Below are 23,162 nucleotides of genomic sequence, written 5' to 3' on the forward strand. Positions count from 1 at the left end.
TGGTTTTGGTCATACATTGATTATGAATCAGCCATGGATTTACATGTATTCCCCATCCCGATCCCCCCTCCCACCTCCCTCTCTACCCGATCCCTCTGGGTCTTCCCAGTGCACCAGGCCCAAGCTCTTGTCTCATGCATCCAACCTGGGCTGGTGATCTGTCACTCTCTATGCATATATACATACATATGTGTGTGTGTGTGTGTGTGTATGTAGAATTTTGATTTTACAAAAATGGACTCATTTGTTCTGGAGCTTTCTTTGTTTCTCTCAGATATATCATGGACCTCCTATATCACCATGGGATCTACCTCATTATTTTTTAAAATATTTAATAGATTATTAGATGTACCATTAGTAATACACATTTCCCTGCTCATGCCACTTACCTGTCTCCTTTTTTTGGGGGAAGGGATGGTTATTACAAAAGCAACGCTGCATGGATATTCTTTTACAGACATTTTGTGTACATATTTTTTCAAGAAATGGAAATGCTAGATGGAAGTATTACTGGAGGAATTTAAAAAATATTTTTCAACCATTTTAGTTTCTTTTAAAAAAAATTTCCAACTATACTGTTGCCCCCTTTTTCCTATGTGGTTGCTATGTTTTTATTATTGATTTGCAGGAGTTATGCTTTAATTATGAAATAGTTTCAGGTTTTCCTTCTTGACCTGACTTACAACCCTAATTATTCTCAATGTCCAGCTTGAATAAACATTTTCTCTTTTACTTACGCTCTCTGTTCATTCTGGAAACATAAATCATTAGTTTCCTTAGAACATGAAACAGAACATTTCTTGTCATCTTTCATATTTGTCAGCTCTCAAAAATCTGAAACTCACATGGACACAGACATAACTGAATACATATTGTTAGCAATAATAACAGGTTATATATGTTGAGAGTTTACTATGTGCCAAGCATTCTGTTTAAAGTGTTCAAATGTTTTTATATCATTCAGTCCTTTAAGTAGCTATATTAATTACACTCATGTTCATTGCAACATTATCCACAATAGTCAAAATATGAAAAAACCTAAATGACTGTTGATAGAGAAAATGTGGTATATATAAGCAATGGAATATTGCTCAGTTATACAAAAGAAGAAAATTCTGCCATTTGTGACAACACGGTTGGACTTGGAAGGCATGATGTTAAATGAAATAAGTCAGACAGAAAAAGATAAATACTGTATCATCTCACTTATGTGTGAAATCTAAAACCACCAAGCTCATAGAAACAAAGAGTAGATATGTGTTGTCCAGGGTGTGGGTAAAATGGTGAGAGTTTGGGAAGATGCTATACATTTCCATTTATAAGACGAATAAGTTCTGGGTACATAATGAACAGTATGGTGACTGTAGTTAACAATTCTGTGTCATATACTTTAAAAGTTGTTAGCAGTTTCATCCATCTCATTAGAACTGATTCAAATGAATTCTTTTTAACGGCTGAGTAATATTCCATGGTGTATATGTACCATAGCATTCACATCAATGTATAACAAAACCCACTGAAAAATAAAAAAATTAAAAAAAAAAAAAAAAAAAAAAAGTTGTTAGCAGTGTAGATGCTAAATGTTCCTAACACCCATACCCACACATATAGAACATAACTATGTGAGGTGATGGATGCATTAACTGACCTTTATTGTAGTCATGATTTCACCACAGATGTTTATCAAATCATCAAGTTCTATACCTTAAACTTCCACAAACATTATATATCAATTATACATCAATAGCACTGGAAGAATTAAAAAAAATAAAAATGGGCAAAACCAAACTACAATGTTTAAGCACACATATGTATATGGAAAAATTGAACAGAAAGCAAGGAAGGGAAGTAATTGACATAAAAAGTCAAAGAATAATTTTTACCCTTATGGGGAAGAGAGGAGTAGTACTTTGGTAGAGGCACAGAAAACTATTTTATGATGTCGTTTATATGTGGAATCTAAAAAGTAATACAAATGAACCTTTATACAAAACAGAAACAGACTCACAGACATAGAAAACAAACTGATGGTTACCAATGGGCAAAGTGGGAAGGGGAGGGATAAATTAGGACTATGGGATTAACATACAAACTACTATGCATAAAATAATTAATAGAAGTTTACAGTATAGTACGGGGAACTATATCCAATGTTTTGTAATAACCTATAATGGGAAAGCATCAGAAAAGTATATGAGTAAAACTGAATCACTTTGCTAAACACCTGAAAGCAGAACTCAGAGAAAGAATGTTCCTAAAGTTACACAGTGTGAAGTGGTGGCTTTGGTTCTGACTAGTAACTTCTGACGTTGTCTTGCATTCTTGTTACTATAACACTAAGCATTATTAGAACTGGAGAACATGTATGCAGGGGCTTCAACTCATATAATGCAATCACTTTATTTTACAATTAGGGAAACCAAGGCTCAGAAATGTTAAATGATTCCACTCCTGGGCATACACACCGAGGAAACCAGATCTGAAAGAGATACGTGCACCCCAATGTTCATCGCAGCACTGTTTATAATAGCCAGGACGTGGAAGCAACCTAGATGTCCATTGGCAGACGAATGGATAAGAAAGCTGTGGTATATATACACAATGGAATATTACTCAGCCATTAAAAAGAATTCATTTGAATCAGTTTTAATGAGATGGATGAAACTGGAGCCCATTATACAGAGTGAAGTAAGCCAGAAAGATAAAGACCAACACAGTATACTAACGCATATATATGGAATTTAAAAAGATGGTAACAATAACCCTATATGCAAAACAGAAAAAGAGACACAGATGTACAGAACAGACTTTTGGACTCTGTGGGAGAAGGTGACGGTGGGATGTTCTGAGAGAACAGCATTGAAACAAGTATACTATCAAGGGTGAAACAGATCACCAGCCCAGGTTGGATGCATGAGACAAGTGCTTGGGGCTGGTGCACTGGGAAGACCCAGAGGGATGGGATGGGGAGGGAGGCAGGAGGGGGGATTGGGATGGGGAACACATGTAAATCTCTGGCTGATTTATGTCAATTTAATCTAAAAAGAAAAAAGAAATGTTAAGTGATTATCCAGCTGTCACACAATATATAATGTCAAAGCCAGAATTGGAACTCAGAACTTACAGCCCCATCCTTATTCTTCCATCGATCACTGCTTGTTTAAGATAAAGTATCAGATTATTTCCTTTGTATTTCATTCTACCAATTACAATCACTCCTGTGTTCTTGGACTAGAGATATCTTCCACAGTTTCTTTGTGACTTCAGCGAAATAAGAGTTTCACTTTCATGTTCATTTTCACTTCATTTCCACAATCCCCCTACCTGTGGACTAAAGATAGGCATCTAGTAAAAATAAGCAAGAACGTTTTTGGAAGTGAGTAGCAAACTGCTCAGAGCATGGACACTTCACAGGGATGATTAGTGGTTACTGGTGTCAGTGGTCCCTTCCCTGAAATGTAAATATGAAGGAAAGAGAAGTCTCAGGTTCAGGGGCACGATAGTGGTTAGGCTCTTAGGAGACCATTTTTCAACCCTCAACTCCGAGTCTTGGAGATTTGGACCTTTCTGTCCCAAGAAAGAGTGTTAAGCGTGATTCTTCTGAGTATTTTCCCCAGTGCCCCCTTTATATCCCTGTTTCTCAGGCTGTAGATGAAGGGGTTCAACATAGGGGTCACCACCGTGTACATTACTGAGAAGACTCGGTCCTTTCCACCTGAAGGGGATGATGGAGGACATAAATAGACCCCAATAGCTGTGGTGTAAAACAGAGAGACCACAGAGAGGTGCGAGGTGCAGCTGGAGAAGGCCTTTTGCTTACCCTTTGGGGAATCGATTCTTAGGATAGCCAATGCAATGTAAAAGTAAGATGTAAGGATGCAGACGAAGGGTCCAATCAACAATGTTCCTGCCACAAGGATGAGCACCAGGTCATTGACATAAGTGCTGGAGCAGGCCAGGTTTAGGAGTGGGACCAGATCACAGAAGAAGTGGGGGATGACATTGGGGCCACAGAAGGAAAGCCTGATCACCAGGAGGGTGTGCACTAGGGCATGGAAGGTAGTGACCACCCATGACCCAGCCACCAAGAGGATGCAGCGCTGGGAGTTCATGGTAATGGCATAATGGAGAGGTTGGCTGATGGCCACGTAGCGATCCAATGCCATCACAGCCAGGAGAAAGTTGTCCAGATCTGCAAAGAGGCCAAAGAAATAGAGTTGTGTCAGGCACCCACCATAAGAAATCAGTTTACTTCCTGAGCCAATATTATTGAGCATCTTGGGAATGACCGTAGAGATAAAACCAATGTCAGAGAAGGACAGGTTGGCCAGGAAGAGGTACATGGGGGTGTGCAGGTGCACGTCAGAGCCAATGGCCAGGATGATAAGCAGGTTCCCCCAGACGGTGACCAGGTACATGCCCAGGAAGAGCCCAAACAGGAGAGGCTGCTGCTCTGGGTGCTCAGAGAGGCCCATGAGAAGAAATCCATAGGTGCCCGTCTGGTTTCTTCTGTCCGTGTCTGGAATTCTGTATAAGATAAATGTTATTATAAATAGCAAGAAAGTAAAATAATGCTGTGTTGGCAGTACTCTGAACCCCTGTATAAAAAAATAAAAGTGGTTTGACAGTTCTGTTTTGGTAAAGCTTCGATTTATAACTGCACATTTAAAAAGACAGTTTGGATCAGACTCTGTATAAAGTTATAGATGGATGTCAACACTTGATCAGATATCTGAGGCTCCTTTGAACTATTTCAACTATCTCCATGAAACATGTCAGGTACCATGTAAAAGTGTGCTTTGAATTGGACTTTGCTTTTGTTTTTTTATGTTACTTTGTTTTTTTCACTGAGTAATAGCAATCAAGCAAACAGTATTTAACTTAGTAAAAAATAAAATAAAAATAATTAATGTTGTTTATAATACAGTAATATTTAATAATTATAAATAAAATAATTATGTAATTAATCACCAGTTTTAAAAGGTAAAATTTCAGAACAGCATGTATGTTTACAACTATTTTTGTAAAATCAAAACACATATGTTCATATATGAGCAAGAACAGTGAAAGAGCACATGTTAAAGTCCAGTAAGCCATCTAATACAACTTGCATTTTATGAATGAGAAAATAATAGAATCTTAAAAAGTTGCTGTAATCTGCTGAAGACCCACACTACAACAGGTACCAGAAACAGGTTTCCTGCAACTATTTCTAGCAGATCGCTCTGTTTCCCTCGACTGACCAAGAAGGGGGAAGTATGGCCAATGACTTACTGTCTGTCCCGAGGTGGGCCAGGAAGGGTCATTGTTTCTTCACGTTAAGACAGAGGTTTGACTCTTGTGCCCTCAGTTTTCACTTGCTAAAAGTAGAGAAGCCATATTTGATGGCCAGATGAAAAGACAGCCTCCTGTCCTCTGTTTAAGGAAGGGACAGGGAACCCTCATCTGCTCTGACGAAGGAGAAAGGAGGGCAGGCCATCCCAGATCCTTAGTCAGCCAGACTGCAGAGCAGCCCAGGAAAAGAGAAGTTATCTATGTGTAGTGTCTGTCACAATCCCCAGAGCTGCCTGTTGGAAGCAGCAGAGACATCCGGGAATAGCAGTCTCTAAAGAACCCTCTGTGGGAAAAACCTTGGTTCCTTGCCCGGTCCCAATCCTCAAACTCTAAATGAACTCACTCTGTGACTCGAAATTCTCTTGTCTTCTCTGAACTTTGGTTCTCAGGTAAATAAGTCAAAAATATTCTCCCGGAAAAAAAATATTCTCCCATAATAGAAGTACATTTTTGCCATTCTATAATAAAAGTACATGAAGTGGTACCTCATTTTGGTTTAACTTCTCATCTTTCCAATTCTTAATAATGTTGAACACATTTTCATATGCCTATTAGTCATTCTTATATCTTCTTTTTGGAAGAGTCTGCCCATTTTTATTGGGTTGATTATCTTTTGATAATGATGTATAGAAATTTTAATACTATTTATAAGGGATATACTTAATAATTTTTCTTTTAGCTTAACCCTTTTAAAAAAGCCTAAATTTTAAAGAAATATTTGACCTTTTGTTGCCATCAAGAGGATATTTTTTATTTTTTGAATGTTTTTTTTATTTTAATTTTTATTGAGGTAGAGTTGATTTATAGTATTGCATTAGTTTCAGGTGTAGAGCAAAGTGATTCAGTTATACATATACATATATTGATTCATTTTTTAAAAGATTCTTTTCTCATATAAGTTATTACAGGAAATTGCATAGGGTTCACTATGCTATACAACAGATCCTTGTTGGTTATCTATCTTATATACAGTATGTAAGTATGTGTGTGTGTATATATATATATATATATGCACATATATATATATAAAATATCATATGTATATTCATATCCTGATTTATCTCCCCCCACACCTCCAGTGTTTCCCTTTTGGAAACCATAAGTTTGTTTTCCATATCTGTAAGTCTGTTTCTGTTTTGTAAATAAATTCATTTGTATCTTTTGAAAATTAGATTCCACACATGAGTGATATCATATGGTAATCATTTTTCTCTGCCTGGCTTACTTCACTCAGTATGATAATCTCTAGGTGCTTCCACGTTGCTGCAAATGGCATCATTGTTTCAAATGACAGTAATGTTCCAATGTATATAGGTACCACATCTTCTTTACCCTTTCTTCTGTCAATAAACATTTAAGTTGCTTCCACATCTGCATTTCCACACATCTTTCAGAATTTCCTAAAAATTTTCTTTCTTTTTATTTGAGTATTTCCTTCACAAGTCTCTTTGTGTGGCAAAACTTCTGAGGCTTTATACATCTAAAAATAATTGGAAACATCTCTACATTTAAATAGCAACTTTACTGGATATAAAAATTTGGGGTCAAAGCTGTATTTCCCTATGCATTAAAAACATGTCATTGTCTTTTTACATACAGAGTCAAGTGCTCGGGCCTGGTGCACTGGGAAGACCCAGAGGAATCGGGTGGAGAGGGAGGTGGGAGGGGGGATCGGGATGGGGAATACGTGTAACTTTATGGTTGAATCATATCAATGTATGACAAAACCCACTGAAAAAAAATTAAAAAAAAGAAGTCTGATGTGACTATGATTACTGTTCCTTTGTAGGAAAACTTCCTTTTCTCTCAGAATTTTCTCTTTGACTTTGAAATTCTTAAAATGTATTAAGCCTATGGAGGTTTTTATTTTCTCTCCTTTTTGTTACTTTATGGACTCTTGAAATATGAAGCTGTTAATATTTAACTCTGAATAGATTTGTCTCCATTATTTTTCTAAATCTTTATCTTCCAATTTTATTTTTTGTTCTTCTAGGATTCATATTACATTTTTTATTAATCTTTATTTTGCTTATGGAATAAATTGTACTTTAAAAAAATTGGAATGTAATTGCTTTACAATGCTGTTAGTTCCTGCTGTACAATGAAGTGAATCAGACATGTGCATACATATATCCCTTCGCTCTTGGACCTCCTTCACATCACCCCCATCCCACTCCTCTGGGTCATCACAGAACACAAAGTCGAGCTTCCTGTGCTTTATAGTAGTTCCCACTAGCTATCTATTTTACACATGGTAGTGTGTACACGTCAATCCCAGTCTCCCAATTTGTCCCACTCTCCCCTGGCCTCTTGTATCCACATGTTAATTCTCTGCATTTCTACTGCTGCCTTGGAAATAGGTCCATCTGTACCATTTTTCTAGATTCCACATATATGTGTTAATATATAATATTTGTTTTTCTCTTTCTGACTTATTTCATTCTGTATGATAGACTGTAGGTCTATCCATGTCTCTACAAATGACCCTAATTTGTTCCTTTTGATGGCTGAGTAATATTCCATTGTATATATATATATATACACCACTTATTATTTTTTATAGTGGTAAAAAGTGCATATCATAAAATTTACCATTTTAACCAATTTAAGTGCACAATTCAGTGGCATTAAGTATATTCACAGTGTTGTACAGCCATCAATTCTATCTAGACTTTCTTCTGTAAGTCCAGGAACAATAGTGCTTCTATTCAATATTTGCTGAAGGTTCTAGCCACTGAAACTAGGCAAGAAAGTAAAAGGTATCAAGATTGAAAAGAAGAGAGAAAAACTTTATTTCCAGGTGATTTTATATATATAAGATTCTAAAGAATCCCAAAATAAACTATGAGAACTAATAAATGAGTTCAAAAGATTGCAAAGTGCAATATACAAAACTCAACGGTATTTCTACACATTAGCAAGGAACAATGAAACTAACAAAACAATTTTACTTACAATAGCACCAAAAGAATAACATGTTTGTGAATAAATTTATCAAAATCAGTGCAAAATTCATTCTTTGAAAACAGCAAAGTATTGTAGAAGTAAATTAGAGGTATAAATATACCTATTTTCATAGCTTAAGAAACTTAATATTGTTAAGGTAACAAGACTCCCCAAACTGATCTATATATCTATTCAATATAATTTCTGTCAAAATCTCAGCTGGCTTCTTTGCAGAAAATGACAAGCTGATCTTAATCTACATATGCAAATTTAAGGATATCCAAACTAACAAAAAATATCTTGAAAGAGTAGAACAGTGGCAGGATTCATATGTTCTGTTTTCAGATTTTGAAACTTAACATAAAACTGTGGTTATCAAGATAGTATGATACAGGCATGAGGATAGATGTGTAGATCATTGGAATGGAGCTGAGAACCCAGAAGTAATCCCTTATATTTATATACATTTGAATTTTGATAAGGTGTCAAGAAGTTCAGTGTGGGAAAGAAACACCTTCTTAATAAATGGTACTAGGAAAACTGAACATATACAAAAGAATAAATTTGAGCTCCTTTTCCTCTATATACACAAAATTAACTCAAAGTGGACTATATTCCTAAAAGTAAGAGCTAAAATATAAAACTATTACAAAAAACACAGGACTAAGCTTCCATGACCATGAGTTTGACAAAACCTTTTTAGACCTGACACAAGTATCATAAGAAAAAAAAATTAGATTTCATGAAAATTAAAGCCTTCATGCTTAAAGTAGTATTATCAAGAAAATGAAAAGTCAACTCACTTTTCATGGGAGTGAGAAATGGGAAAATATTTGCAAGTTCAGTTCAGTTCAGTTCAGTTCAGTCGCTCAGTCGTGTCCGACTCTTTGCGACCCCATGAATCACAGCATGCCAGGCCTCCCTGTCCATCACCAACTCCTGGAGTTTACTCAAACTCATGCCCATCGAGTCGGTGGTGCCATCCAACCATCTCATCCTCTGTCGTCCCCTTCTCCTCCTGCCCCCAGTCCCTCCCAGCATCAGGGTCTTTTCCAATGAGTCAACTCTTCGCATGAGGTGGCCAAATATTGGAGTTTCAGCTTCAGCTTCAGTCCGTCCAATGAACACCCAGGACTGATCGCCTTTAGGATGGACTGGTTGGATCTCCTCACAGTCCAAGGGACTCTCAAGAGTCTTCTCCAACACCATAGCTCAAAAGCATCAATTTTTTGGCACTCAGCTTTCTTCACAGTCCAACTCTCACATCCATACATGACCACTGGAAAAACCATAGCCTTGACCAGATGGACCTTTGTTGGCAAAGTAATGTCTCTGCTTTTTAATATGCTATCTAGGTTAGTCATAACTTTCTTTCCAAGGAGTAAGCATCTTTTAATTTCATGACTGCAGTCACCATCTGCAGTGATTTTGGAGCCCAGAAAAATAAAGTCAGCCACTGTTTCCACTGTTTCCCCATCTATTTCCCATGAAGTGATGGGACCAGATGCCATGATCTCAGTTTTCTGAATATTAAGCTTTAAGCCAACTTTTTCACTCTCCTCTTTCACTTTCATCAAGAGGCTTTTCAGTTCCTCTTCACTCTCTGCCATAAGGGTGGTGTCATCAAAGGACTTGCTTCTAAAGTTTATATGTATAACTTTTACAACTTGCTAGAAAAAATCCAGTTTAAAAGTGGACAAAGGATTTGAATAGACATTTCCCTGAAAAAGGCCAATAAGCACTTGAAAAAAATGCTCAGCATCTTTAGAGAACTAAAAATCAAAACTATAATGAGATACCACTTCAATCCCACTAGGATAATGAAAACCAAAAAGGAAAACTATTTCAAGTCCTGGTGAGGATGTGGAAAAGTTGAAACCTTCTTATATTCCTTGTGGGAATGTAAAATGGTGTGGCTACTTTGGAAAACAGTCTGGTAGTTCCTCAAAAGTTAAATATAGACTTACCATATGATCCTTCAAAATCCAATCTTAAGTATATATCCAATGGAAATGAACACAGGCCCACAAAAATTTGTATACAAATATTCTGAGCAGCATTATTCAGAATAGCCAAAAAAACTGTAAAGGAGTTCAATGTCTAGCAACCGAAGGCTGCATAAAAAAAACATGGTCTGTCCATACAATGAAATATTATTTGTCGATGAAAAAGAATGTAATACTGTGCATGCTACAGTTTTCTCACTTTAAAGATGGCAGTTCTCCCCAAGCTGTTTTATATGTTCAATGACCTCCCAAATAAAATAACAATAGTTTGGATTTGGTTTTTGTCAAGCAGAATCTAAAATTTAAATGAAAGGAAAAAATAGTCAAGACAACATATTCAGTCATTTGATTTATGATAAAAGTGATAAAATGATTTTGTAGCTTTAGTGGAGAAAGGATATAATTTTTAGTAAATTCTTGTGTATCTATTAGATATTCATATGGAAAAAAATTAATCTGAATCCATATCCGAAACATACATAAGAAGTGAACCCAGATGGACTTTAAATACAAATATCAAAGCATATTAAAGATAAGACAAGAAATTTAAAAGGAAAAATCTTAGAGTAATATCTTTATGAATTTTAGATAGACAAAGATTTCTTCAACAGGACACAAACAGAATTAACCAGATTGGAAAAATTTATATTACATTAAGATTAGAACTTCTGTTTGACAAAAGAATCATTAATACATTGAACAAGCAAGCCACATAATGACAGAAAAAGCTCTCTCTCTCTCTCCCTATAAAAGAGTCATAACTAGCATATTTAAAGAATTCCTGGAAAGTAATTTATAAAAGCAGACTACCCAATAAAACAGCACCAAAGAACTGGGAACAGGTCCTTTGTAAGAGAAGATACCCAAATGATTAACAAGTAGAGGCAAAGGGACAAACTATAGGAGTTATCAGACAAATGTAAATTAAAATCATAACACAGTTCCACAAACCCATAAAAATGTATACAGTGGAAAAGACAGATGGTATAAATGTGGTGAGGAAGTGGACCACACTGTTTCATATGTTACAAGGATGATTGGTACAAACACTTTAATTTTCGATGCGAACTATTAAGGCTGAAAATATGCATTCATTGTGAACCCCAAACTCCATTCTTAGGTATATGCACAAGTCCCAAACTGGAAGCAATCCAAATATCAATCAAAATTAGAATGGATGAATACATGAAGGCATATAGACGTGTTAGAAAACTATAAAGCCTTGAGACTGAGTTAGCCATAGTGATACTGAACCAAAAAAGTGGACCACAAAAGAGTACTTATTGTATACTTTATATGAGGACAAAAATGTCCAAACTGGTAAATAGCATTAGAGATCAAGATAATGGCAATAAAATAATCTGATTAAACACATGGTTTTAAAGTCACACATGTCTGAGACATGCAAGTAAGGGCAGCTACTTACTTGATTTCTCTGGACTTCGTCTGTGTGTGTGTGATAAGTCGCTTCAGTTGTGTCTGACTCTTTGCAACCTTATGGACTATAGCCTGCTGGTCTGCTCTGTCCATGGGATTCTCCAGACAAGAATAGTAGAGTTGGTTGCCATGTTCTCCTCAAGGGGATCATCCTCACCCAGTGATAGAACCTTTGTCATGTATGTCTCCTGCATTGGCAGGCATGTTCTTTACCACTAGTGCCACCTGGAGAACCTGGACTTTTCTTTGCATCTTTGTAAATTTGGAAAATCTTAGCATCCTTATAAAAGGTTGGTGTTGAGGATTAAATAAATTGCACGTTAAAATTGTATATGAATTACCATCTTTCTAAATTCCATATATATGTGTTAGTATGCTGTAATGTTCTTTATCTTTCTGGCTTACTTCACTCTGTATAATGAGACACAGAAGTACAGAACAGACTTTTGAACTCTGTGGGAGAAGGTGAGGGTGGGATGTTTCAAAAGAACAGCATGTATATTATCTATGGTGAAACAGATCACTAGCCCAGGTGAGATGCATGAGACGAGTGCTCAGGCCTGGTGCACTGGGAGGACACAGAGGAGTCGGGTGGAGAGGGAGGTGGAAGGGGGGATCGGGATGGGGAATACGTATAACTCTATGGCTGATTCGTGTCAGTGTATGACAAAAACCCACTGAAATGTTGTGAAGTAATTGGCCTCCAACTAATAAAATTTAAAAAAAATTAAAAAAAATTGTATATGAATTAATGCCAACTGTAATTGATACCATTCCATAGATAAACCAGTTTGGTAACTTCTTCTGAATTCCTCACACATGAAATAAATGAGATTTGGTGGTATTAAGAAAATTCATATGACTATGTGTTGATATCAGTACCAGACAGAGAAGGTTACTGAAGAAAAATATGGAGACAAGAAAACTAAAATCTCAGGGAAGTGGATTCAAAGTTTCACAGTTTGCAGTGGCCATCATAGGAGGGCTTGGAATTTCAGTGCAGAAACATTAATACATAGAATTCAAAGAGCAGATAGGGAAAAAAAAAAGCATCAGGTGAAGAAAAAGAAGAGAGAAAATATAAAATGAGGCTGAGAGAAAAATGGTGTCAGTGATAAGATTTGTCCAAGTTACAACTTCTAAAGGAAACATATTTTACAGCCTTATGAGTGCCCATGACATAGGGAAGGAACTAACGTAGCCAGGGGTGCCCATGGTCCTGAAAAATTTCTGAAGAGCATGTTTCATATCCTTATTCCTCAGGCTGTAGATGAAGGGGTTCAGCATGGGGGTGACTACCATGTACATCAATGAAGCAACTATGTCCTTGACTTTGGAGTTGCCTGATGAGGGGAAATAGTACACACTTGCAATAGTCCCATAATATAAAAACACTACGAAGAGGTGAGAACCACAGGTAGACAAGGCTTTGAAGATTCTTGTGAAGGAGGGGACCTTCAGGATGATGGCTGCCATGTGAATATAGGAGCCCAAGATACCACCCAAAGGCAAGGTGAAGATCAGTCCTCCTTCAGTGAGGATGAGCAGCTCATTGAGGGAGGTGTCGGAGCAGGAGGATTTGAGCACAACAGCAAGATCACAGAAGAAGTGAGGGATGACAGTCCCTGCACAGAAAGTCAACTGGTCCACAAGGAGGGTGTGCAACAGAGCTTGGGCACAAGCGGCGAGCCAGCACCCAGCCGCTAGGATGACACAAAACTCATCCCTCATGATGACAGTGTAGCGGAGAGGGTGACACACAGCCACGTGCCTGTCATAGGCCATCACGGCAAGAAGAAAACTGTCAAGGCAACCGAAGAATATAAAGAAATACACCTGTGAAATGCACCCTGCGTATGTGATAGCTTGGCATCGAGTCTGCATGTTCGTGAGCATCTTAGGGAGGGTGACAGATGAGAAGGAGATGTCAGTGAGGGCCAAGTGGCTGAGGAAGAAGTACATGGGGGTGTGTAGGCGAGGGTCCAGCCTGATGAGCAGGATGATGAGCAGGTTGCCCAGCACTGTGGTCAGGTACACGCCCAGGAACAGGGCGAAGACCATGTCCTGCTGCTCTGGTCGAATAGGGAGCCCCAGGAGGTGGAACTTGGACATGCTGCTCTGGTTCTCAGGTCTCATAACGTGCTGGAGATAAAGGGGGTTTAGGAACATCAGCAAGAATGGTAGGGATAGATTCTGAACTGCATTTTCTGAGAAAACAATGAATTTTAAACTATCTTTCTATTCATTTCTAGCCCCTGTGGATGCATGCGTCCTTGCTGTATCCCAATCTGGATCCAGGAAAACATCACACCCAGAAGTAGCCAACAAGACCTCAGTGCACAAAGGCCAGAGAATGATTGCTGTTTCATTCAACCATTGTTTATTGAACATTGAGTCTGAACCTTGCCCTCTACTCAGGGTTGAAAATGCAGCAGTGGATAAGAAAGGCAAGGTCCCTTTCTTCTGGGAGAATATTTTCTGTAAACTTGCTGGGATAGTTTACGACAATGAGATGGCGCCAAACCATAATACTTCACTGTGGCAGAAACAGTAGATGAGTCTCTCTAAATTGCTCTCAGGTGTTTCTGGGCTGAGGTGGTGGTGTTGGAGCCTTGTGACACATCTCCTGGGACCCTGATCAGTGCCATTGACCTAGAGCTATAAACTCATTGGGCTTCTAGAAATGGCTTAACACCACTTGATGTCAGGATAGCTCCCCAAACAAAATAGTCCACAGACTATCTTTCATAATGATGGTGAACACTTAGGGGATTATACTATGTTACCAGCACAATGCTAAGGGTTTTTCATACATTATTAGGCTTCCCTGGTGGCTCAGATGGTAAAGAATCTGCCTGCAATGCAGGAGACCCGGGTTTGATCCCTGGGTGGGGAAAATCCTCTGGAGAAGGAAATGGTAACCCACTTTAGTATTCTTACCTGGAGAATTCCATGGACAGAAGAGCCTGGTGTGCTACAGTCCATGGGGTAGCAAAGAGTTGGACACGACTGAGCGACTAACACTTTACATACATTTACTAGTTAAATACACGTGTCAGCCTTACAACAAAATCTTTATGGTACTAAGAATTAGTGTTCTTTCTGCTTTTAAGCTTTTAGGAAATGACAGCATAAATGATATAAATTTCACAGGCATGTAGCTGATGTAGCTATCAGAGATGGGATGCATATATACTCAAATATATATGGTGATATGTGTGTATATATACATACATAGATGGACTGTATAAAAAGATATATGGAACCTGGGGCATATACATATGTGTATATATTCCATACAGATATAGATTGAACTATATTCATATACATACATACACATGAATATACCACACATATGTATAGGAATATGCAAATAAGAATATATAAGAATATGTATGTACTACACATATAAAATTGCCATTTTCTGTAGGTTAAAAATGATCAACTATTAGTTACTTCATGTAGTTCAGTCTAATACTATTCGTGTGATCAGATTCTGTGCCTTTAATATGGAAGCATCCCCTTTCATTGTCATGGGCACCAGACACTCTGTGTTATTTGAGGGCTGCAAGGAAACTGAAATTGTCCTGAATACTCTTAGTGCTCTGTCTAGATAATTCCTTTCATTCATATTTGTATACTTTCCAGCTGCCAAAAGGCTCTCACTTACATTAGCTTATGTTTAAGCCATGGATAATTATTGAGGGTTTGTGAGCTTCCGTTTTATAGACATGTAAATTGAAATAAAAGAATTAAGTGGCCTTCCAAGGTTTTGCACCTGTTTTTTTTTGGGGGGGGGCTCCTGCACTCTAACTTCACTCAGCAGGGTGCCTAGTGTTTCTTTGCTGGGATATTAAATGAAGCAAAGAGATACAAAACTTTGAGACACTCAGTCCCTCTCAGGTGTCTGAAAATGAGGGCAGATCCTCTACAGGAAACAGTCACTTGGAGCATTGGTTATATCAGTTGATGTTACCTTAGAAGAAGGTCACATAAGGAGATAATTGAGGTCATAGATGCAAGTCAGGAGCCCTCAAACACACATGCAAATCTCTCTCTCTCATGCACACACGCATACCCTGCTGATCTGAGGATTCCTGTCACCTGTGTCTGAGACTCATTCTGGGGGAAGGATAACCAGTCTGGTTCAGTTCATAAACACTCATATATGTACAAGTCATAAATAACACACAAGGCAAGACATACACAACACACAATCACATGTCACCCAACAATACACTCACAACACACCACTGGCGCAGCATGACACACCTGGTAAAATACATAAACATACCGCATACACATAGCTCATCACTATACATACACACCATCAGAAACATACAAGGCCAACTACAAATCAAAAATCTCACAAGACACACACCAACAACACACATGCACACCCAGTCATACACTCACTACAAGCAGCACACACACTCCCTTAATGGAGGTTTGCTTGTGCCCCAAATCCTTGCGAGGTGAAGGCAGTTAGCATGGGCAGGCTAAGCCTATTCACCACCACCAACAACCTGTCCCCATGGTGACACACACAGAGACAGAAGAAAACAACACACATTCTGGCTCTCGCTCATGAGTATGTCACCCACAAACACAGGTCAGACACACACTAAGCTCTGGCTGCTGAGTGGAGGTTGAGCCCTGTCTGACCTTGGTTCCTTGGTGAGGTCGGGCATCCGCTCCAGCAGCCCTAATGCTGAACGCCCACCCTGAACTGTAATGCCTGCCTGGTGGGGGACATGCCCCATCATGACAGCAGGAGGCAGGTATTTAAGATCATGGGCACTGCTCAGGAGCTGCTAATCGCATGTTACGAGGCTGATAGCTAGATCTCTGTGTGCTAAAACAGGCCTGGATTGGGTCTAACTCAGGAAGAGAATCAGGCTCTGAGTCAGGTACAGAAGACACACCATACACAACTATCAAACAACACGTACACACTCATACACAGCCCACACACACAAACTACGAAGCAATAACTACACAAGCATACACGATACACACACGGCCATCAGCCAACTCGTACACAAGCATACACACACATACACACACTCATGAACACAGACCTACTCACACTCAAACCCAGATAGATCCTCCAGCAAGTGCGGATTTCCAGCTCCTTCTGACCTGTGCTTGTCGTGAGTTCAGATGCCTCTTTCAGGTTGTTGCTTAAGTCCTCAGCTTCTCTTCATAGTAAAGGAGGAACCCCTGTGGATTAATAGGTCAATTTCTTGCTACCATTTTGGGAGTAGCATGTCCAGGAGCCAGAGGGGACTGGAGGAGTCACAGGGGAGAGTGTCTCTAATGTAAGGGTTGACTCACATTCCTTCCTTCTCGGGCATGGTTCCAAGTTCAAACTTACCTTGGGCAGAGTTCCAGCTGGGACTCAGAATTTTTTAATTTAATTTTTAAATGATTTCAGACTTAGAAAAATGTTGTAAAGATGATAAAATGAATTCCTATATGCCCTTCACTCACATTCCAGAAAGGCTAACATTTTACCATGTTTTGCTTTATTATTTTTTTTTTTTTTTTTTTTTAATATTATTTTATTAGTTGGAGGCCAATCACTTCACAACATTTTAGTGGGTTTTGTCATACATTGACATGAATCAGCCATATAGTTACATGTATTCCCCATCCCGATCCCCTCTCCCACCTCCCTCCCCACCCGACTCCTCAGGGTCCTCCCAGTGCACCAGGCCCGAGCACCTGACTCATGTATCCCACCTGGGCTGGTGGTCCGTTTCACCATAGATAATATACATGCTGTTCTTTCAAAACATCCCACCCTCACGTTCTCCCCCAGAGTTCAAAAGTCTGTTCTGTATTTCTGTGTCTCTTTTTCTGTTTTGCATATAGGGTTATCGCCACCATCTATCTAAATTCCGTATATATGTGTTAGTATACTGTAATGTTCTTTATCTTTCTGACTTACTTCACTCTGTATAATGGGCTCCAGTTTCATCCATCTCATTAGAACTGATTCAAATGAATTCTTTTTAACGGCTGAGTAATATTCCATGGTGTATATGTACCACAGCTTCCTTATCCATTCATCTGCTGATGGGCATCTAGGTTGCTTCCATGTCCTGGCTATTATAAACAGTGCTGCGATGAACATTGGGGTGCACGTGTCTCTTTCAGATCTGGATTCCTCAGTGTGTATGCCCAGAAGTGGTATTGCTGGGTCATATGGCAGTTCTATTTCCAGTTTTTTAAGAAATCTCCACACTGTTTTCCATAGTGGCTGTACTAGTTTGCATTCCCACCAACAGTGTAAGAGGGTTCCCTTTTCTCCACACCCTCTCCAGCATTTATTGCTTGTAGACTTTTGGATAGCAGCCATCCTGACTGGCGTGTAATGGTACCTCATTGTGGTTTTGATTTGCATTTCTCTGATGATGAGTGATGTTGAGCATCTTTTCATGTGTTTGTTAGCCATCTGTATGTCTTCTTTGGAGAAATGTCTGTTTAGTTCTTTGGCCCATTTTTTGATTGGGTCGTTTATTTTTCTGGAATTGAGCTTCAGGAGTTGCTTGTATATTTTTGAGATTAATCCTTTGTCTGTTTCCTCATTTGTTATTATTTTCTCCCAATCTGAGGGCTTATTATTAATGTGTGTGTATCAAATATTCACACTGTAAGTCTTTGATAGGTATACACAGCACATATATCAGAAGGCACATGATTTCGTTCAGATGTCAGAGACATCTGAATAACTCAAGACAGGAAGATAATTTAAGAGAAAGTTTACCACTCACACTAAAGGACTCCTGGGGAGACCTGGGTGTGAGCAAGCAGTTGGCTTTGACAAAGGAGAGAAAGGGTTTGGGAACTCTCTGTGGTTAAGGAGTGGGACTGGGGAAAATGTTCTGCTGGAGGCGAGACCATGTGCTGTGTTCTCTGATTAACTCTGTGCTGCGTATTCACATACTGCAACATGTACCCTTCAGACGACAAGTGCCCGCTTGGCTGGCGACAGATAATCTAAGGGATTGTCAGCAACAGCAGTGACCAGGGGGCATTGCCTTTCAGTCAGGGCTTCAAGGGTGGTGGCAGGAAAACAGTATATTCAGATATTATTTTGGATATTTCTTGACTGGTACTGATTATTTTATTTTGTTGTACAATGTTGTGGCTTCCACGGCAGCACTGGTGACTCCCATGTGGTCAGCAGAATAAAGCAATTGGCAAGAATATAACTTGCTTTGTGGTGAGAAGGTGGTTGGTGAGCTTTGTTTATGGGCAGGAACCCAAAATGCAGATAGTACAAGTTAAATTATTAGGAGAAGCCTGAGTAAGAGGCCTAAATCAGTGCAGGAATAAGGGATACTTAGGGGAATAAAAGAATAATCTTCATGAGCTAAAAATCTTAGACTTAGCATTCAGTGTGAGCAACCAAGAACTGGTATGTTTCTGGTAAACATTTTGATCAGGGGATGATATGGGTCTATTCTCGATAGTTGCAGTTAGTATTTTATTTTTTATTGGAGCATACTTGATTCACAATGATGTGTTAATTTCTGCTGCACAGAAAGTGATCCAGTTATATATACATTACATATATTTTTCAAATTTTCATATTCTTTTCATATTCATATTTTCATATTCTTTTTCATATTCTTTTCCATTGTGGTTTATTGCAGGCTATTGAATATAGTTCCCTGTGCTATATGGTAGAACCTTATTTTTTACCCATTCTACATATAATAGTTTCCATCTGTTAACAGTGAGAAGTTAGTATTTTTAAGGGAAGACCAGGAGAACAGCCAAGGTCAAGGTTCAGAGATGTGGCCTATCAAGTAGCTGAAGAGGCAGTGGGGTTGTGTTACTGTGAAGCTTTCTTTAAGATCCATCGGATACGGTACAAAAAGGCCAGGCAGTAGAACAATTCATATGCTTTAAAACATGGTTGTTCACTTAGTGACACTTCCATAAAAATTATTTTGTGATGCATCTTCAGGTGACAGTGGTCTATCAGAATGAAGCTAGAAGTGAAGAGATCTGGGGAAGGAGCAGGAAGTGCAAGGATGGAAGGAGAAGCTTGCATAGGTGGGGGTTGGACTGGGGAAGAAGCGCTAGGAAGAGTGGGAGGGGTATAGAGGATGAAGGGACCATGGGGTAGGAGACATAGAGAGGATTCAAAATTGTGGAAATGTCCACCTGGATGAGTCCGATGGGTGGAGCAAAGTCACCATCCAGATGAGCCCAGCTTGAGTCTGGAGTCATCACCAGGGACGGGTCCAGCTGTGAGTCTGGTATCATCTGGTGACCCATTAAGCCAGCATGGTATTGGCTGAGCATGAGGTCATGAACCCAACTGGGTTTATAACAATCTTGGTCTGATTTTAGGACTTTGAAGCACAAAACTGTGTTGGCCAGGGAGTCTCAGAAATGTAAAAATGTAGTTAGAAAATGAGGAACTCAGTGATTCAAAAAGATGCTGCTTTATTGGCATCACACTGGACATAAAATAACTCCAAAAGTGCTCACTGCATGCACCTTCAGGTTAGGCTCCCACTGACCTTTCAGTAATGGTCTTTGAGAGATGGGAAGCGGGTGTGAATTCAAGAATCTTAACGGGGGGGGGGGGGGGGCACGCAGCAAGCATATGTGCTACTTCCTGCATGATGTGACTCCTTTTCAAGTTTAAGAGGGTCTATAGGGACTGATTTAAACACTAAAGAGAAGTTTGCCAGCAAAGTGAGACTGCAATTACGACATCATCTAATGACTGGCTATGTCAGTGGTGTGGAAGAACCCACATCAGTATGAGTGAGGGCGTTGCTGAAACAGAACCTAGAGCTATCACATTGCCAGGTGGGTCCACCCATCAGCCTGCAGTGTGCTGGGCCAAAGTTTTTGTCCACAGTAGTCATATCCAGGCCATGAAAATCCAGAAGGCTGAGCAGTAGCCTTTGTACCACATAGGTGCTTTGACCTGAGGCATTGGTAGGACTAATTAATTTGGACATACTGTGGTCCAGTTGATACCCCCTTTCCAGATATATTTGCCTGATGGAAGGGCCTGCATAACTTGATGGAAGATGCTCCTGAATTTGACCAGTTTTAATCTTCCCTGACCTGTCTCTGCTATCCACACTGTTGCAGATAGGATTTGATGTCATGATCCCTGCTTCCTGAGTGAGATCATGGTTAGCATTATTTTAATTAAATTACCCTTTAGAGGCAGAAAATTTTGGCAGAATTTGTTACTTTGGCAGATCACCAGGGTGCCAGAGCAGCTCTGGTGTACAGCTGGGAGTGGGGTGTTAAATAGTGAGTGGTTGATAACTGACAACCTGTCCTCAGTCTGGCTTCTATCCCAGTTGTAATGGGGGCAAAACTGAAAAGGAAGAATGGAAAGGAAGAGTGGCAAGGAAGAGATGAACTCGTGTCTAGTTCAAAATGATCCTCCTAAGCCCTGGCATGTGACATGTCACCACAGAAGGTAAGGAAAGGCAGTTAGAGTGTTTTCTGTTCATTTTGGTATCAAGAAAAGAGCTCCAAGGATTAGAGTTTAGCATAATGAGGGCCACTGGTAGGAGGGATACCCATTAAGAAGACTATGTTTTGTACATCTGTGTCTCTTTTTCTGTTTTGCATATAGGGTTATCGTTACCATCTTTTTAAATTCCATATATATGTGTTAGTATACTGTATTGGTCTTTATCCTTCTGGCTTACTTCACTCTGTATAATGGGCTCCAGTTTCATCCATTGGGAGAAGGCGAGGGTGAGATGTTCAGAGAGAACAGCACTGAAACAAGTATACTATCAAGGGTGAAACATCACCGGCCCAGGTTGGATGTATGAGACAGGTGCTCAGGACTGGTGCACTGGGAAGACCCAGAGGGATGGGATGGAGAGGGAGGCAGGAGGGGGGATCGGGATGGGGAACACATGTAAACCCATGGCTGATTCATGTCAATGTATGGCAAAAACCACTACAATATTGTAAAGTAATTAGCCTCCAATGAATAAAAATAAATGGAAAAAAAAAAGAAGACTATGGTGTTTTGTAATTTCTGGAAGATTAGTTTAAGCAGGACATCATGGTGTTCTATAAAACCACAGAAAAGATTTGAAAAAGCAGTCTCATAAATATCATGTGATATCACTTACACACAGACTTTTAAAAAAATGATACAGATGAACATATTTACAAAGCAGAAACATGCTCACAGAGAACAAACTTACCACGGGGAAAGGTTGGGGAGAGGGATAGATAGGGAATTTGGGATTGACATGTATGTACTGCTATATTTAAAATAGATAACCTACTGAATAGCACAGGAAACTGCTCAATACTCTGTAATAACCTAAATGGGAAAGGAATTTGAAAAGAAATTAAAAAAAAATACATGCTTCTGAGTGGGTGGTAATTCCCAGTTAAAATAACCTTTGGTCTACAATATACTTTGAGCCAAACTATTAAAAAAAAGGAAAAAAAAAAAAAAAGACAGTCTACCCATAGTAGCACCTCAACTTTAGGGATTTGGTAGGAAGAATTGAAGAGTGAATGGCTTAGACTAGTGACTATTCTCCACTATTTCATTATCCAGAAGGTCTCTTGTGTAGATGTCTAAGCCTTGGTTGTCCATTTTTTCAGCAGAGGGAGGTTGTGATTTTTCTAGGAAGAGCCAGGGAGAGGCAAGTGCAGACTTGAGTTAACTTTTTCACAACATCCTCTCACATTACCTCCTTCCTCTGCCCAGTCTTGACCCACGATTCTGCCCCCACATCCCATTCTAGTCCAAAACTGACATCATTCTCTCCGTGGGTTTCCCATGTTTTGATACTGTTACTACGGTTTCCTGGATTTTTGATTTACTTCAGTTACTCAAGGATTATTTTCATGAGTGGGAGCCAGCAGTCTAAGCTAATCACCCTCTTAGCAAGAACAGGAAACCCAAGGACTCATAGAAGTCAAACATCTCCCCTGCCACCACCCACTCCCCCCCCCCCCCCCCACCTAAGGAGGAGGACCAGGGTATTTGGGGACCAGGTTTGGAATCCAAAAGAGTTCCCCTCCACCTCCTGTTCTGACTACTTTCTGCCGCAGTTTCCAGCTTTCCCAGAAGATACCCTAGAACAATCACCACACCAAGAGCAGAGATACACACACATCCCTGGGGAAAAAACTTATCAAATGCAAAACCACCAATGCACTCGGCACTCCCTCCTGCCTGCTCCTTGGTGAGAACTGGTCTAGGAGCTAGAGCAGGAAGTAGAGCAATTACTCCATATTTGTCCCTGAGGAGCAGCAGGAGACCCAGCCCCCAGAGGCCCAGAACCTAGAAACATGCCCATGGCGAGTGCACAAAGCGCCTCTCACATCTTTCATTGCAGTCTGGGCGCTGCTCCCCTGCTGACCTGATGCAACCAGAGGTCTGGGTCCTCACTGTCACTGGTTAAGATG

At 39.5% G+C, this 23,162-nt stretch overlaps 2 protein-coding genes across 2 annotated transcripts; both read right to left on the bottom strand.

Moving 5' to 3' along the window:
* Nucleotides 1-3,536: 3,536 nt before the first annotated feature.
* LOC136163918 (olfactory receptor 1f45-like) lies at nt 3,537-5,306 on the bottom strand. Its single transcript, XM_065928746.1, has 2 exons — nt 5,275-5,306; nt 3,537-4,527 (listed from the first exon to the last, which is right to left on the bottom strand). Exons 1-2 carry the CDS (start codon nt 5,304-5,306, stop codon nt 3,537-3,539), a joined length of 1,023 nt encoding a protein of 340 aa, XP_065784818.1.
* A 5,773-nt stretch (nt 5,307-11,079) lies between these two features.
* On the bottom strand, nt 11,080-13,859 carry LOC136163919 (olfactory receptor 1J4-like). The gene is made up of 2 exons (XM_065928747.1): nt 12,953-13,859; nt 11,080-11,147 (listed from the first exon to the last, which is right to left on the bottom strand). The coding sequence occupies exons 1-2, from the start codon at nt 13,857-13,859 to the stop codon at nt 11,080-11,082; spliced, it is 975 nt and encodes a 324-aa protein (XP_065784819.1).
* Between the last annotated feature and the right edge of the window lie 9,303 nt (nt 13,860-23,162).

Source organism: Muntiacus reevesi, chromosome 3 (genome assembly GCF_963930625.1).
Source record: "Muntiacus reevesi chromosome 3, mMunRee1.1, whole genome shotgun sequence".
Lineage (NCBI taxonomy): Eukaryota > Metazoa > Chordata > Mammalia > Artiodactyla > Cervidae > Muntiacus > Muntiacus reevesi.